This window comes from Aquila chrysaetos, chromosome 15 (genome assembly GCF_900496995.4).
Source record: "Aquila chrysaetos chrysaetos chromosome 15, bAquChr1.4, whole genome shotgun sequence".
In the NCBI taxonomy this organism is placed as follows: Eukaryota; Metazoa; Chordata; class Aves; order Accipitriformes; family Accipitridae; genus Aquila; species Aquila chrysaetos.
This window is the reverse complement of record NC_044018.1, coordinates 6,996,482-7,012,360: the sequence shown is the minus strand read 5'-3', so window position 1 is coordinate 7,012,360 and position 15,879 is coordinate 6,996,482. Positions and strand designations below refer to the sequence as shown.

The 15,879-nt window shown below is 38.9% G+C and overlaps 1 protein-coding gene across 3 annotated transcripts in view; it reads right to left on the bottom strand.

Annotated features, from left to right (window-relative positions):
- Nucleotides 1-931: 931 nt before the first annotated feature.
- Nucleotides 932-15,879, bottom strand: part of LOC115351327 (opsin-5-like) — a 37,588-nt gene continuing 22,640 nt past the window's right edge. For all 3 annotated transcript variants that reach the window (XM_030037957.1, XM_030037956.1, XM_030037955.1), the window contains 4 exons: nt 15,618-15,788; nt 13,522-13,856; nt 10,237-10,481; nt 932-8,935 (listed from right to left, as the gene is read on the bottom strand). In XM_030037957.1, coding sequence (XP_029893817.1) covers nt 8,872-8,935; nt 10,237-10,481; nt 13,522-13,856; nt 15,618-15,788 — 815 coding nt within the window. In that variant the 3' untranslated portion in view covers nt 932-8,871. The remainder of the gene's footprint in view (nt 8,936-10,236; nt 10,482-13,521; nt 13,857-15,617; nt 15,789-15,879) is intronic.

Below are 15,879 nucleotides of genomic sequence, written 5' to 3'. Positions count from 1 at the left end.
ACGTAGGTAACACGTACGGCGCAGACGCAGCATGCCGGGAGTGCAGGCAGCAGCTTGGCATTATTTTCCAGCTCAGTCCCTACACTTACAGTTCCCCCCGTCGCATTTTTAACTGTAGCTGAGCTCACTAGTGGGGACAGAGCAAAATGAAATTGAAACACTGCCGTGTCCAGTCAATACCACCCGGCATTCAGCTTTGCACTGGTGTGATCTCACGCAGTTTCTGAGCCTTGGCTGGATGGATTTACTGGCAGATTACTGCTGAAGGGGAGAGGATGAGTCTGGGAGGAAAAGCTCCTGAGCGCTACGCAGCCTCCACCTGCCCGTATCACTTTACCTGCTGCCAGCACTGTCTGGCAAGGTTTTCCGCTGTGCACCTTTTGTCAGATGATCAGAAAAAGGAAGATGACCCCCTCTCCCTAGTTTTCACCTCTCCTCAGTCATCTCAGAGAATAAAGGGGCAAAGCTACTAGAAAGAAGGAGAGCCTCTCACTTTCACGTCCCCTCAGAGCACATTAAAAACCTGCCCAGGTAGCACTCCGCTGGGCCAGGATGCCCAAACCCTGGTACCTCCTGAACCCTGATTTGTAGGATCCCTTGGCCAGAGCTGCCAGCTGTCTTCTGGGGTCATGGGGGCAGAGGGCAAAAGAGGTGGTGAAAACGTTTTGCTCTTTATGTAGAGAAATCCTTTTAATCGGGGCAGCAGACAAATAACTTCTTAACCTCAGGCTTTCGGTGCTTCCCATTACACCTAAATAGCCCCCACCCTCTTTCTGCAGCCATTCAAGTCATGGCAAAGCATTTGACTACAGACACGTGCAGGTTATGGCTTGCACCGAAGTGGCACCACAAGCAGCCTTGATGTGAAAACATACAACTTTGTAATGAAAACCCAGAGACAAAACAACAGGTAACAACATCGATCCATTCTCTTGCTTTATTTGAAAGCACATTCGGATAACAAAGTGTGGAAAATAAAGTCTGCCCGTGATGCCATCAGTCTGGTTGTGTGTTTAGAGGAATGAAAAAGGGCAGAGAAAAATGAAAATAACCAATCTGTTGTTCCAATATGTGTCCCCTGGTGTTAAGTGCAGCCAGTATGTTAGGTTCTTTACTGCTTCATAACACAGTGTTATATATTAACAACATATTAACTCAGCAACACCACTTGAGAACTTACACAGTTATTTACAGGTTCACTCTATAAATTTTCTCATTGTTGATTGCAGTTCCAGGACGTTGCACTGACACACAATGCGTTGGAAACATTTATGGACACTAACAATTGAATTTCATACTATGAGTTACAAGACTGTAGCAGTTTATGAACTTTCCCACCGCTCTGACTTCTGAGGTTCGTTAATAACCATACTCAGATCTTCCATGACACTTTGAGCTCGAGTATACTGAAAAAATGCAGTAGTAAGTATTCTAGAAAAGTTCTGTATTAATTTCTTACAGCTGTATACAGCTTTGAATGTTGCTTGCAACACCAACATGCTGTTACTGACACTTCAGCCATGTAGTCCAGTAGGCCACTGGGAAGGTTAAGTGCATTTTAAAAAGAATATAATGAAGCAGAACATGGAGGAAGCTGAAATCACGCAGCGACAGGAACAACGTGGCCTTCAGCCTTCCTCGCCTTTATGCTACCGGCCAAGTTAAATCCTTACTGCAGTCGGTACCTCCTCCCAGCTAGAGGGACCCTCTTAGCTCAAGGTCTAGTTATCTCCGTCAGAGCTGGAGAACTAACCCCTAGAAAACGGTCAATATATCTGGCATTTCTTGGGTCTGGCATGCTCCCATAAAGCTGAAAAGACACTTTCTCCTTTTATTTCTATCACAGTTTCAGAGCATGGCCAGTCCCCTGATTTCGGGGGGGTTGCTCCTGGTTTTTCTCACCTCTACTTGAGAGGGAAGCCCAGCGTCTGCCTACTTTCCCTCTTCCCTCTGGACCCAGACCCTCTGCTGCAGGCGTTGTAAACCAGCTGCAACTCCAGCAAGGCTGGTAAGGCTGCTGTGGTGGAAAACGTGCAAGACAAATAGGAAACACAAGATCCCTTTTTTACATTGGAAACTGGAAATAGGTGTAGACTGTGGACTTCTAAGGAGGTGCATACCTATTTGCAGCAGGAAGAAAGCTGAACAGAGGAGAAAGCTAGCTAATGTGTGCCTGTGATTTCTTGCTCTACAATACTAAGCATAGATCAGTATCAAGACATTAAATGTGAATACAATTCTACTGCCAACAAACTAAAACAATAAATATAGCACATACACTAAAAATTACACTTGAAATAATTTCTTAAAAGGACACATCTTCAGTAGTAGGAATATCTTTCTATACAATGAATACACCTAAGCTTTGAGATGACACTCATATTTCAGTTATTTTGGGTCAGTATCACTAAGAGTCTATCGATACCTTTGTAAATTTAGCTCTATTAGAAATATAATTCCTAAGAATGAAAATGTAGATCACAAACCACTAATAAATGTTTTCCTAAAGGTAATTTTCTCATGTAATTTCCCTGTGGTTATTTGGTATATTTTAATTTAATCACTTTGAGAGTCCAGATTTATTATCATATTCTCAAAAGCTCAATAGCCTAACTGAAAATATTTTATTCCAAGAAATTGTCTATGGCAGAAATTACAGCACTTTATTCCAACTTGTACTGCAAGTGTTGCAAAATGATACCTCTCTGAAAAGCTCATCTAATAACTGAGAAAGCAAAGCTACTTCTTTCATAAGAAAGTTTAACTTGGCATCTATGCATACCACTGCATTGCACCAATTTTGGATTTTGAAACCACTTCATTAGAAGTGAAGTTTCACTGTATGACAGGTCTTTTGAAGCTGGTTTCAGTGTATACAATCTAGCTGTCAGTACAGCAAGGTCAGCGCTCATTTCTCCAGCAGTAGAGATAGGTCTTAAGGTGAGATACTACCAACATTTAAATTAGGAAATTTTTCAGCAAATCAGATATCAGGACTAAAAATGGCCATTTAGAAGTATTACCAGCTGTAAATAATTTCTGCTGGTGGATTAGCTAATCTGTTCTTGAATATCTGATAAATCATGCCCTAACTTCTCCCCTTGAGATCTCTTGCAAGGCCTGATTGTTCCTCTAGTTCAGAAAGTCCCATCTTGGCTTTTTCTGCCTTAGCTTCCAGCTTTGATTTCTCATTCTATCACCTTCTGAGACTGTGAGTAATTCCCTTCCTTCATTTGCATTATTATTGCCTTAAAGCTATTTATAGACTGATATAATTTACTCTCAGACCTTTCCTCTTCTTAGGCTACGTAGCTTAACCCTGTCATCTTCTCCTCTTAGCCTTCATTGCTTATACATGATTATTTTTTTTCTTCCCTGTTACACTTTCTCTAAATTTTTTCTTAGCTTTGGGGAGCAGAGCTGCAGGCAGACAGACAGGTTCTCTACACACTGGTCAGTCTAAAATAATGGCTTGTAATTCGGGATCAAGGATGTTCAGATGCTTCAGAGGAACACTTTTAGGTGTTGCAAATTGCCTCCATGAATGCAAGAGTTATGGTAAGATCCCTTTCTTGATATATTTTGCAAGATTGGTGCAGAAAGAGCAAGCCTCTGATTTTAGGATGCTAAACCTCCGTGTAGCCTTTTTTACAAACCGAAAAGACCTTCACTTCTCTATTTTCATATCTATTTTCTACACATATCTATTTTCTAAATTTTACTCTTTTCACTAATGTAGGATTATGCTTGATGCAATGTAAACTTTAGTCATCATTTAAAATGTATACTATACCACATGCTATATCCACCATCTATGACTGAAATACGTTCTGTGCAACAGTCAGGTTTTGGTGCACGCAACATTTACTTGATATTTCACAAATTTCTCTGTCATTTTACACAAAGATTGAGATCTACTCCCAGAATTCCCTTTAGGTGCTATGTCTGAAATACAGACCAACGGTCTGCCTTACTGCCTCAGAGAACCTACTAAACCTTTGCTATTTATTAGTATCTTTCATCCAGATGCTGCACTTACCTGGTTTGATGCTGAATGTGTTTCTTAGAATACATGTCTAACAAACTAGGTGGCAATCTTCTAGGGTTTTCTTCTATACCCACTTGAAACACAAAACAACAGTCAGTAACTGATAAAGGCTCATTATACATAATTAGTGAAGAATCCTTTATGTTCAGAAGTAATGAAAGCATGAAAACCTGTAACTAAGCCTTGCATTTCAAAAGATTTTGTTCTGACCTATAGGTCCCAAACCCGTTCCACCAGCTACAAAGTGAAACAGAGGCATAACTGGAGAAGGGAAGACCATGCTGGGCAACTGGAGAATTACAAAGACTTGTGAAACTTGGAAAGATGCAGATGTGGAGGAAACCATCCAAACATCCCTCTGTCTTGGGAGAAGAGAAGGAGAGAAATGGGTGTTGTGGTGAATGTAACTTGATAAGAGCTTCTTACGCAGGGCAAGACTCATCTGGGAACATCCTGAGCTGGGAAATGTAACTAAAAAGATGTCAAAGCAACTTTCCTGAGGGATGCAGATTGACGTGTCTGAAAGTTCCCTGGTGGGAAGAAGCAGTAGAAACAATCATAAAAGGAATAATGTAGAATTACAGAAGAACTAAGTGCCTGGTCAGTTAAGAAGAATTCAGATACATTCTCATGACCAAGGTCACCCTGCACATTGGAGGTGTGACATCCTCTAAAAGACATTGTCCATATACAGTCAGCCAAGATAAAAGTTCCACCAAAGAATCCGATTCACTACATTTGTGCCAGTCAATTCATTAATCATACTCTCTTCATACGAAGAAGCATCAATTTTCTCTTTCCCTTTGGATGTTACAAAGCCAAAAATCTGCTGCCTGCAATCTTGCACTGTAGGCCATAAATATTTTTAACAAAACACTTTCTGGGTTGGGTTTTTTTCATTATTATTACAGGCATAGAAATAAATTTTTGCTACAGCTGCATTCAGCTGCATGGACAAATGCTCTCTACTCTCTTACAAAAGCTCACAACCATAACTTTCATTTTTAGTGCTTTACTTTTTTCAACTTTTTCTGTCATAAAAGTTTGCTAAATTCCCCTATTTCAAGTGTCTCTTCAAGCATTGTAAATCTTGATAGTTCTACATTGTCAACATATTTCCAAGTCTGTAGAAGAAGGTTTATAGGCATTCTTCATCTATGACTGAAAATGACCAAATTAAAAGTCTCCATATCCACATGCTTTGCATAATTTCACTGTCTATACCCTTGAAATACAGAGTAGTGGCTTACACTCACTGCGATAATCTTACTGTCCAGGTCAGCTCATTAACTAAATGGAGTTTTAACCTCTGTCAATTATTTCCTTCAAGCCACTGACAGTGAATTCAGATAGTATTTTGCTTCTTGGCAGCTCAGTCTGAATGTGCACATAGGATACATAACAAAAGATTCTCATTTATAGCTATTATTCTTGATGGCACTGTTCTCATTGAAAAACATGTGGTTTAATGTTAATACATAAAATGAGGAACTTTCTTAATATAAGCAGGAGGCTGAAATATTGAAAATGCAGTGAAGAAATCTTCCTTCAGAGTTTTATTCCTTACTCATTCATCAGACTGAGTAGGCTTTGCTTTGTTGGTGCTTTGACTAAGCTCAGATCACAAAACAATGTCAAGTCTGAATCCTGCAAAACATTTAGAAGATTTCTTGAACAGAAAATGAGAGATTCACTGTCTTTTGATGACCTCAGACCAAGGTTACATGTCTCAGTTTTATATAATCATCAATTATCAGCCTCAACACATGGAGAGGACAAAACTCTGTCCTGAGCATCAATGGCAAATGATTACCTTTTGAACCATCAGGCTACAGTCTCCAATTCAATTCAAAGTTGGCCTTGAAAATTTGAATCCATAATAGGGCCCCTTATTCCTCTGGCACTGTGATCCCAAACAGAGCAGGAACTAATTGTATGATCTGCTTTATAAAGGTGGACAAAGAAGGTTCTCTTTTATCATTGAAAAGAATGAGATCCATGAGGTCTTAGGTTCAGATTCTGCATTTAAATTATAGTACTGCATGCTTGAATGTTTATGTCTTGCTTGATTCAAGAAAACATCTTTCACTTGAACACATGCTCAGTATAAACATGTCTCTAACTCGTGCTCAAATTGGAGTCCTAGAGTTTCTTACAGAGCAACATACTATTCAGTAGTGGTAAAACCGTGTCTTCAAACAAATATAATTATGGCACTGAATAAAAAATAAATATATTTAAATAAATCATATGAAACATGTTTGTCATGATTCTGGAAGTTCACATTTAGAGTTTACTAAACCTCTGAACTATTTAGATAGCACACATATCTAGTACATTCCCTATAGTGGAATCCAAAAATATTTTACAGTCTTTAAGAATATAAAATTCAGCCTTACCACAAGTATGTATCCATTTCTGGGATGACCCAGCAGCAATTCTGAAGAGAGTACTTAATTTAAAAAAAAAAAGAAGATAAAATCTTCCCCAGCTGAAACTACAGGAAGTGTTCATGCACAAACTGTGAATTGATCTGCCCTGAAGTCTGGCCAGACCAGTGGGTAACTCCTACAGTCTTACCTGCAGCTCTGCTCCAACTAACCTGCATTTATAGGGGCACAGTACGTCTACCTTACATCAGACCTCAGTTATGATAAACATCTATAGATACCAACCAAAGTTTGCCTGGATGAAGAAAAGAATAAAAGGTGCAGGAAAATGGAGGGAAGATTTTTAATGGCTTCATAACAAAATCTGGAAACATTGTAAAGTGTGCCTTCTGCTCTGGATCAATTCTTGGGCACAACTTGCAACCAGAGTCAAGAAATAAACTTGCCTTATACTGAAAGGTCTATAGAAGTGAAAGAACTCAACTTCTTGGGAAAAATTAACACAAAGCATTGTATAGGTAACATGGAAACTCCTTGTACCTCTGTGAGTTCTTCTAGTATTTACTCAAACTTCTTTTGCTAAAATATTGCAGAGGAGGAAACAATACTTTCTTCTACTCAGTTTAGGAAATTCAACAAAACTTAACTTCTGCTACATTGTCTGAATATCATTGGAGAAAACAGCAACTGTTTGCACTCCAGAATGGGAGCACTGGGACATGCCAACAAACATCAGATTACTCTAAACCTTTATGATATTATTGTATAAAACAAGATTAACATCACTACAGATCAGCTACAGAAGAAGTTCAGTTCGGTATGGCAGGGAAAACATGTTAAACACAATTGTGAAACAACAGTATGATAAGAAGGACCATTAAATGTTCAACAGGAAAACAACAGAAACTCTTTCATAAATGCTTTTTTCCTTAAAGGAACCATTCAGAAGAAAACTTCAGCCCTTGTACTTTCTTTTTTTTAATGAGCAGTCAACACAAATCTGTGTGGGAGACTCTTTGATTTGCAATTAACTTATTTTTTATAGTATCATATTCTTCCTAAAGAAATGACATACAAACATCAAAATCATTATTTTAAGCATTAAAAATCTGCTTATACTGGACTGCTAATTTTTTGTCTGTAGCAATGCCTCTACCTTAAGGTAAATCCAAAAGAAGAAAAAGAAGAGAATGGGAATAATTATGGCTCAGATCCAATGCAACTATTTTGGCAGCCTTACTCTGCAGGTCTTTTCAAGGCACACTCTTTTTTGTATTGAGTGTATTAGGAACATAAAAGCTTTGTTTTAGTAGGACTATTGTTCTCCCAAATCGTTCCTAATCCTCATCCTTCCAGGACTTAGTGTTTAAAAATTGGATACAACTGCACTTGAGAAACACTTCTCTGTTACCTATGTTGTAACCTTTCTCATGAATTCACTAGTTTTGAGTCAGGTTTCATGCTTAGGATCGAGGGATGATTTGTCATTTTATTTTAAATAGTGATCTCATAAAGAATGGTGAAAAGTACAATAGAAGGTGAAAAAAACCAGTTACCGTTCAAGAAGTCAAACCTGTCATCTTATTGCCATCACATTTGATTGCAATTTTGGCCAGAGAATGGTAAAAAGATGTGCAAACTATTGGTTGGCTTAGTTTGGCTTGTATGGCGCTGACTTCATTTAGGTTCTGCTCTTTTATTGCAAAGTCATTCATGATTCCAAATTGTTTAAATGAAACTAGCACTTGAGCAAGAGACCTTTCCCTCTCATTCACAAATACTGACCATCAGTGGTATAAGAGTGTGGCACTTCTGATCTTGCCTTGACTAAAACCAAAATATTTCTGAATATTGAAGGACTGAAGTCAAAGTGGTTTTAAGATAGCCTGTAGCCACATGGGTTGGAGAGATACTTACAAGGGATAATCAGTGGGCTAATGTTTCTGCAGTGGGTGATTTGGAGCGCTGATAAGTGAAGATCTGACTCAGATTTGTCCTCTAAGGAATCCTTTCTCTCATGCTCCAGTTCTCCAGTGACTGCAGTAGGAATCTAGGGAGATTAACTTTAGCAAACTAAAACTGGCCTTTGTGAACACTTCCCTTTCCGTGAGGGAGAATATCATCCACACTATCACTTCTGTTAGTGTTAAAAAAAAAAAAATTTAAAAAAAAAGTATTTTAAAGGCTCTGAAGTGAATAAAATTTTTTTTATAGAAATGAATCTTCTCTGTTTCTTCTTCCTCTGAGTACTTAAAATATTTGCCCAGCTCTAATCACACTATTTTGGTCAGGATGGAAAGAACTACATTGTACTTAGGACTAGGGAGTAAAATAAAACTGTCATCATGTTTTAATTTATTTACAGAAAGAAGAACTTGAGACAATATGATTGATTGTCATCAGGTTTTCATTTGCTGTATGTGAAATGAGCCTTCATACTTCCAGTTGGGTTTCGTTCATCGCCGTCGAGTCTCTGTGTGCAGATATGGTATACATCCTACAGGAAGGAGAAAGCAGAACAATCATTTTGCTCATACCAAGCTGACAATTAAGTTCCTAATTCTGGGAAGTGATTTTTCCAGACCCTTTTGTTCACTGCACAGGCCTAGGAAAGCCAACCTGCATTCAGCGTGAGGGACTAGGTGAAACCTCTTCCTCCCTCAGAGTGATAACACGGAGGTTAAACACAAATCCAGCCACCAAAGACTCACTGAAGGCTACTTTGGATTTGTCTCCCATTTGCCTAAAACTGCAGAAGAGTTTCTGGTAAACTATAAATTCAGCACCTCAAACACTTATATAAACTCCGTATGTTCTGCAGATGAGATGAATCTGAGTGTAAGATTATAGAATAATCTGCTAAGGGAAGCTGTGGAATCTCGAGATACTGACTCACACTCTGAACAATACATCAAAAAATGCTGGAATTGGTAAGGGAATAATATGAATGATGAAACGGGCCTTTGTGCCTCTAATAAGTACATACTGAGGCATGTATGTTCTAGGCGTTTGAAGCAAATTACTCTACTGGAATTCTATGGATTCACAGTCACTTATATGTGGTAGGGCATTTGTGGCCTTTATATCAGCCTATGCTGTCAGGTTAATGTCCGTCATTATCTCATCGTTGCTCAGTCACAGAAGTAAGATACTTGTCTGGCAGAAGACAGAACTAGAAGCATTTTTCCTCCAAGTGCACAATTAGTGTTTCCAGGAACTCCACTGGTGGTCAGCACAGATTTTGCCAGAAAGTTGTAAATAGAAAAGAGGCCTTTTTATGACATCTTACTACACTTTGATTTGTTTGTTTGGGGGTTTTTGTGTGTGTGTGTGTGTGTGTGAGTGGCACCTACAGGGTGGTTAAGGAACTATTGTCTCTCCCTGATAACTCTGTGGCTGAAAGGCATAGTAATAACAGGTTAAATATCTAAGGAATTACACAATTCTCTCCCATTTACTTCCCTGGCAATGGAGGTTATCAACACACGTCTGGAGGTAACCCAAATGATGACATAAAAGAAAAGGAACAGGAGGTCAGGACTTATCCAAAAGCCACTAAAACCAATGGAACTTTTTTTCAATTATATCAATGGAGTTGCAGCTGGATCTAAAAGTAAGAACTCCTTGCTTCTCTTTTTACACCTAGAGTCACTTTACAAATGTCCATAGCAAGAAAGACCCTGAATAGGTCATGATCAAAAACAAGAAATAAGATTCAAATTGCTGTGACTCTTGGTAGAGCTTTGTTTGGTACTTTTTGGAACTTAAAGATATCCTACTTCTCAAAGAAGAGATTACCTTGATTTCTTCAAAGAGCTCTTCTTCTGCAGTGTCTTCAATCCTCCTGACCGGCAACAGGCAAACTTACAATCAATGACCTGGTAAATAATTGGGTTGTACATAGCTGCTGACTTTGCAAGCAAAGTTGGTACCACTGAAAACTGGATGGGAACTGAGTCTGGCTGTCCAAAGGCTGACCACACGGACACCACGGCGTAAGGGATCCAGGCAATGAGGAACCCTGCACAGATCAACATTGCCACCTTGTGAGAGGAAAAGAGGAGAGAGAGAAAGAGGTTAATCTAGAAGAGCTGGACACTGACAGCACAGCACATAGCTAGGCAGAATGCAAGGGAACATGCCACAGAATGGAAAAGAAAAATGGTAACTCAAGTCATATAAATTTACATTATGAACAAAAGCTGTCACTCATTTCTCTTCTCTTTATCTAGCATCTATTTTTCTTTCACTTCACACAGAGCAGCTAATGAGTCTGTTATCACAGACCTCTAAAAATGCTATAAGGTCTGGCTAAATATGAGGAAACTAAATGAGATCTCAGAAAATAATAATTCTTTGACAGTAAATTTAAATTATTTAAGGAGGAGAGTCCTTTCAAAACCTACAGACTCTCTTTTTTAGGATAATATATAACATAAAGCTGTGAAAGGTTTTGAAAATCTTAGCAATATCTTTGAAATGAATGCAGGTTAACTGGAAACATTTCCTACAAGGTTTCTCCTTGTTGTTTTTTTTTCTTTTTCTTGCTTATTTGAGAAGCCTCTCACTTCTTTAGTCTCTTCCAACCAATATTCCTCAGATTGTCAAAAAGAAACCCAGTCTCTTTTCCATTCCAGAGTGAAAAAAGCATGCACTGGGAAAACCAAACCAAAAAAATTATTAAGCATAAGTCTTCCAGATTCTGAGTCCTTTGAAATCAGATTCCAAAGTTCATAAAATCAAAGTCTTTGAAGAAGTTTCCAGGGTTGAATTAGGTCCTGATGGTGTGTGGGAGTGGGGGACCCTGAGGGTCTCTGTAGGTGAGTTTGTTTAGGAGGGTATATTCCTGTCTATATCTACTACAGCTCCTTCTTCTGCGTCACCCAGTATCAGTCAAGGAGGCAAAAGCAAAGGAAATTGGCAACCGAAGAAGAGTTTGCAACACCCTGATCTAACGCAGGGCTTCTTCCTCTCTTGCATGCTGTGCTGATGTTCCAGAGAAGGCCTCAAAACCCAGTGGGACCAATAACCTGTCATGAGGTTGGCCACTGGTAACAGGAGGAAGGAGAAGAGTTTTGATAAATTAGGTCTATCTTCTGCCGGCACCCAGGAGGGGGTCTGTGGCAGACTGGAAAAATTTCCACTGGAAAAATGCCAACCATTTGAATCCCTTTCAAGACAAATATGGAAAAAGTGAGCATAAAGTCATTCAGTAAGGCACGAGCTGTCAAGTCTCTGCGTATACCCACTCCAGTAGATAAAAAATGACTGTATTTACCTGCATAAGCTGGCTGAAACTACTGGGAATTTAATTGGGAGTGAGAACGCTATTACAATGTCTAGTTTTCTTTCTCCTAACCCACAGTATGGATTTTGTACTCCATTAGAATCTGTAGATGCCTTAAAAAACAAATTTCTACCAAACATTTACATTGCATTTCTGGTAAATGAGAAGAGGACTTCCTTATAACAGGAGGAAATGTAGCCCTTGGAATGTTTAGTATAAATATTAAAGAAAAACTGTTTGGGGCCAAAATTTGTGATTTACGTACTTTACCTGAACCAGCCTGTCTGCACTCAGTCACAGCCTGATACAGCTCCAAATGACATCATGCAGTAATACATCCTAAAGAACATATGCCATTATATGGCTGCCATTGACAGACTATTACTGCATCCAGACTGATAGTAGTACATGTGCACTCATTTGGAATAAGGCAATTAGCAGGATTACAACAAAAAATCATCAGAAAGCACAAGGGTTTTGGATATTGCATAACCTTTTGTGGAGCCTTTGATTCCACATCATGATGGTAATATTATTTTCAGGGAAACTTCATTCTTTTATGCTTTTTGTTTTTGTTGTCTGTCACTGAAGAAACAGTGCATGTGAGTCCAGGATCTCAAACACAGCCTGTTTGTTATAAATTGTGCTATGGAGTTAAATGGGTTATGATGGAGACTCATTTTCCATATTTGTATATATCCCAACATTATGTTCTCCACTGTAGATTCAAGACAGAAGGGACAATTACCAGTGTTTTGATTCTGATCACACTGAAGTTTTACAAGAGCCCTCCAATATGGCAAAAATAAATTTGCAATCTCAAATCAAAAGTTTCCATTGTTCTTCAAAGGAAAGTTGCTGAATAACCACAAAACAGCACCGTATTGAAGCATCCCTTTTTAAAGGCAAGTACAGTTTTACCAACTGTACTGGCAGCACTGACCGTACAGCTTAGACATAATGTCACTTACTGCTGTATATTATATAACTTTCAGTTCAACTCCCCAAAAAAGTAATAAAATTTGATCAGCTAAGCAAAAGATGATGCTTGTCTCCCTCTTGGCATGGCTTACAGAGGTTGGTGAATCTTCTACAACTAAGGAATCTGGTTTTGTTCAGTACAAGCTTTTATTTTGAGAGCTTTCCTGGCACAATAACGAGTATCAGCAAGGATCATGGCTGTCACCATTGCCAAACAGAAAATAGATTCAATCAGAAAGGGAAAATAGGATACGGTCTGAGATGGAAAATTAATTTTATCACTTGAGTACATTTTTATCAGCAGCTCATGGCTGAACCTAAATGATAAATTATTTGCATAAAAACAATTGCAGTGTCAGAGGAGTGACTTTGGTTTATATCTTCATTAACAGGAACGTAAGCTATCTGAAAGTTTTATTTCCCTGTTACAATAATCTGCTTTTTGTCTGGTTTTCTGTTATAACTCCTGGGCACCTCAAACACTTTAAAATAATTCTTCACAACTGCTTCTGAAAGCAAAGGGAGCTTTATGATGGGGAACAGGGCCACAGGGAGATGGTATGACTTGTGTACAGTCACACAGGAAGGCTGCGGCAGAGCTTCGAAGTGAATCACGATCTCAGGGACTCGAGTGCCCTAATCACAAAATTATGTTTCAACTCCTGTCTTTTCCCATCTTGACAGTAATGGAGGAGAAAGCTAGAAGAACCACCTTCAGAACATGGTACTATTGCTCAGCATAGGAGAGTACATGGTTGAAGTTCTTCAAGCCTGTTTTTACAACCCAACAAACTGAGTTAAATCTTCCTACCTACCTTGGTCAGCTTCATTTCAAGTATGTGGCTGTTCTGAATCCTGGTATCATAGTGAGCAACCTCTTTGGTGGATGACTTGACTTTTAGAATGATTTTGACATAGGAAAAAACAATCACTGCCGTTGGGAACAGGAGGCAAAAGAAAAGAATGCTCAGAATAAAAGCCTGTCCAGCCACCGAAGCCTGCGCCAGCCACCAGTCCAGAGTGCAGGAGGTCCCAAACGGCTCGGGGGCATAGCTCCCCACGCCAGCAAAAGGCACCGTAGCCCAGAACGTAGCATAGGCCCAGATTATTGCCAGACAGATAAATGCATGATGTCTCTTAAGCCAGGTACCTGGAAGATAATCCAAGAGTTACAACCTCAGGTCCGTATGTATTTGGCACAATCGAATATATCATTCTACACATGCGGTAAGAGTTTGCTTGGCTGTTTGACAAGTGCTGTAGGGTTTCTCACCTCCTTCCAGCTATCTATAGTGACGCCTCAGCTAGCCACCCCAGCTCGCATCGTACCTCATGAAGAGAAATTCACACTCATAGAGAGAGCTCCACCTGATATTATTTCAGATCTCTACTTTGGGCTGTGATGATTTACAGCCTAGGAGAGCCCATACAAAAGCCATCCAAACAGCTAGCTCAGCAATTATCATGGGAATCTTGCCTAGTAACTTTGAAAATTGTTTTGTGGTTTGTAAAGGTGTAGTCAGTGTGTGGTCAGATGAGATGCAGATTCAACACACATGAAGGACTAAGTGTTTAATTCGGCCTTCCATTGTTCAGCATGAAGGCTCACTATCTGCAATTGTGTGATGCAATGTATGTTTTTTTCCTATTCTTCCTGTCATATATTAACTGGTTAAAGTCTGATCTCAGGACACTTCTCAACATAAATCATTAACGCAAGTGACTGAAAGACAAGGTTTACAGAAGAAATAGTATATCCAAGATTTATTTTTACCTTGTCATTCTTTTCCAATACAGTAAATCATCATGTGCGTATGATCAGAAGTATCTGTAATTGGTGGGGTTTTATGTTTACTTGTCCATTTGTTTTATTAAATGCTAATGGCATGCCTGGAGTTGTGGAGTGGAATATTGCCTCTCTGCTCATCTTGCATGCAACCCTACTTCAGCTAGAAAAAGCTTCAGTTTACAAGCTCTCCATCATCACCTATGTTCAACATGTTGGATTCGGATAGGACTAACAAGTTAAACCCCATGATTTATGCAGACATGCCAGGATCTATGATAGCAGATCTCAGTGCAGTACCACAGCTTTTAATTGACAGCACACTCAGCTATTGGACAGACTAGTTACTTACACTTCCTAGCTGCAAATGTTTCTTATAACTTAAATTACATGCTTGATATTATATGCCATTATAATGAGATCAGTTGTATGTCCCTCAAGCCACATGTGCAAGGTGTTTCTTATATGTAAAGCCACCTTGAGTATTGCCAGTATTTTGTTGGGGAGTTAGTCCCTTCTGAAGCAAGAAAAACATATTTTCTAAACTGTGACAACATCTTTTAAGCGGAAAAAATGAAGCATGTAATACTTCATATTCAAGAGAGATAAGATATTGATGGATATGGTGAAAACACCTTTCATTGCTAAATTCATCTTCTTGGGTTCTATCTCCATATTAGAGAGACAATATCACATTTATTATGACCTATTGCACATCCAAATCTTTTAGATGTTTCAAATAGCTTGCCACATATCTTAAAGGAATTTAGGCATCTAATACGGAATACCTTTGTGTGTCAGGCCATAAGACCTTGCAAGATGTGCAATGCTTGAATCTGTTAATGTCAATAGGCCTTGATAGACACAAAATGATTTATCTATGAGTGATTACAAAAACTCATGTCTTAAGCAGACAGCAGAGAGAAAACAGTGAAGGTGTTATGTCCAGCAATACAAATTTAGCTGGGATTACTTGGGTCATACAAATATGTTCTTCTTACTTGTGTATTCCCCTCTATATTTAACAGAAGCATTCTGAAGAGTTTAAGTATGATTTCAGTCTAGAAAACGGTATCACTTAATATAGTTTTTCTATAGCCATTTAATATAGCTTTTCTTTCTTACCATAAGACAAGTGACAGATTTTTAGGTATCTATCCAGGCTGACAGCTGTCATGGTAATAAGGCTCCCACAGCCAAAGAAGAAACCAGCCCATCCATACCAGCGGCAGCCCATCCATCCAAACACCCAGCGGTGAGAAAAGAAGGAAATGATACTAAACGGTTTTCCTACAACTTCAAAAGGAAAAAAGAATGTTGGTTGACTGATAAAATCCATCACTGATATAACCACTCTTTTCCAGAAAAGCAAACCCTCCCCTTTGCC